Below are 2,500 nucleotides of genomic sequence, written 5' to 3' on the forward strand. Positions count from 1 at the left end.
AATGGTTCTGATTCACTAGATATTTGGCATCCGTTGTGTGCGGTAAACTTTCTTTTTACAAGTCTGTTGTAGGCCTACTGATGCAACGACCAGTTATACTTACAGCGTTATACTAGTGCTGGTATTAAGAGGTGGATTAATTCAGGTAGGACTGTGTGTATAGGTCTAGTAGCCTACCTATTTTTATGGTGTGCGTATGAGGTGGTCCCCGAAAATTCTTGGTTATTAATAGTGGTCCACATACACAAAAGGTTTGAAAACCCCTGGTCTAGGACTAGGGCTCGAAATACTGTTTCGTTGCAAAAGGCCCCCGCCTAATTCTTGCGGGGGGGGCCCCGAGATTTTGCGTTACGCCACTGGTGGTGATGATGATGATTTCTGTTTTGATGATACTATGACGTGATTATAGCTTATAGTTTATGTTATAGTTTATAGTTTATGTTATAGTTTATAGTCTATGTTGTTCCGTACTGCCCCTGTTTGCACTTTAATTTTGTTGTACATGTGCTTTGCCCAAGTATAAAGACAATAAAACTGAATTGAATTGAATTGAAATGGACCACTTCCTCTGTTAATGTCTCACACACGCGCGCACACACACACGCACGGGCACACGCACACACACACACACACACACACCCACACACACACACACACACACACACACACACACACACACACGCACACATTCATACAAGCAAGACAAGCTACAGAATGAGAAAGGACGAGACAGGATGAAGAGAGGAACAGCTCTTGTCCAGTCGGCGGAGGGCTAGCGGCTGACCAGGGCGGCCGCAGACCGCTATACGTACGTCTTCCTCCCTCAGCTACGGCCCTCGAAAAGCCTGCCGCACGCCGCCAACCGCCGGCTACTTCCACTTAAGCTGCGGGTCTGAAACCGGTGCCTGCAGGAAGCCTGCGGTCTATTCTTGAACCTTCCCGCTCCTCGGGAACTAGCAAATCTCGCCGGCTCCGACAAACGCCAGGACGGGAATAGCGGATAACAATATGTATAGTTCCCGCCTAAATTGTATGTTGCACTGATGACATGTGGAGAAATTAGCAGCAGCAGAGAACCCTAGCGAGCTGTGAGAGCAGGAGTCAGAGAGGCTGGACATCCAGCGGCACTAGGACCCACACGCTCTCACACAGGCGTCTCGCTGGAAACAGACCATCCAAAAGGAATCCGTTTGGGGTCGCTTTTATTGTATCTTTCGCCTGTGTGGAGAACGTGCGGTCACATTCTCAACACGTTAGAAAGCGGAGTGGATGCCTGCGTGTGTGTGGGTGTGTAATGTGTGTGTGTGTGTGTGTGTGTGTGTGTGTGTGAGTGTGTATGTGTGTGTGTGTGTGTGTGTGTGTACCTCGGGGGAATTGGTTGCCCCGTCACTCTGAGGCCCCTGTGGTTGATCGACATTGTCATGGTTCTTTTCTGTCCTGGCCCCACAGTGAACAGCCCGCTAACACCAGGACAGCAGAGTCACTGCCATCTTTCTACGCTCTGGCTGAGGAGAGCGATGGTTGAATATTCCCGGTGTCACGGCTCTTCTCTGTCCTGACCCCATCGTGGTGGAGCTGGACTGCCCACCGACGTCAGGACAGCAGAGTCGTCGTCTGTCTTTCGCCGCAGGCTCAAAACTCACCTCTTCAAGAAGTACTACCAGGATCCTCCCTCTTAACCATCTATTGTATTCATATGTTGCTACTCTTGCACTTTGCCTTCAGCACTAGACTATGCTCATAGCCACTTGTTCAGAAAGGAGATGCACTTGTGAGTTGTGGTGAGTAGATGTACACTGACTTCCTACGTTAAATGCAATTATTGTAAGTAGCTTTTGAGGGCCGGCTAATTGACTGTAAGGTAATATAATGTCGTGTGTGTGTGTGTGTGTGTGTGTGTGTGTGTGTGTGTGTGTGTGTGTGTGTGTGCGTGGTCGTCGTCGTACATCTTTGCGCTGGTCCACTAAGCGGGTGAGCCTCTCCACCAGGTGGGTGACGAAGATGACGTCCATCACGTCGGTGAAGTGCGCCGCCCTGCTGGTGAAGGCCACCAGCTGCTGGGCCAGCGGCTGGGCGTTGGTGCTGTTGATCGTCATCTAGTACAAAAACAAACAAAACAAACATCTTTATTTGTCACGCGGTGAGACAGACACACTTCACACAGTGTAGGCGGCCACACACACACTCACACACACACACACACGCATGTTCTGCATGTTTTTCATATTCGGTTCTTTATGGGGGAAACCCTTGCGAACACGGGGAGAACATGCAAACTCCGCACAGAAAGGCCCGGAGACCTTCTTGCTGTGAGGCGACAGTACTAGGTACTACGCCATCGTGCCACGCATGAGCGATTTTGGGGTTCAGTCAGTTGCACCTATTGTATCCATATTTTGGCTTCAGCACTAGATTATGCTCTTAGTCACTTGTTTTAGAAAGGAGATGCACTTGTGAGTTCTATCAAGTAGTAGTACATTGGCTTTTCCTACGTTATTTT

General features: G+C 49.3%; 1 protein-coding gene across 1 annotated transcript in view; it reads right to left on the bottom strand.

Annotated features, from left to right (window-relative positions):
• Nucleotides 1-2,500, bottom strand: part of adgra1b (adhesion G protein-coupled receptor A1b) — a gene marked incomplete at both ends in the record, with an annotated part of 129,235 nt that overhangs the window by 74,716 nt on the left and 52,019 nt on the right. The window contains 1 exon segment of the mRNA XM_084458778.1: nt 1,947-2,096. Within this exon segment, the coding sequence (XP_084314904.1) occupies nt 1,947-2,096 (150 nt within the window).

This window comes from Borostomias antarcticus (assembly GCF_949987555.1).
Source record: "Borostomias antarcticus genome assembly, chromosome: 25".
In the NCBI taxonomy this organism is placed as follows: domain Eukaryota; kingdom Metazoa; phylum Chordata; class Actinopteri; order Stomiiformes; family Stomiidae; genus Borostomias; species Borostomias antarcticus.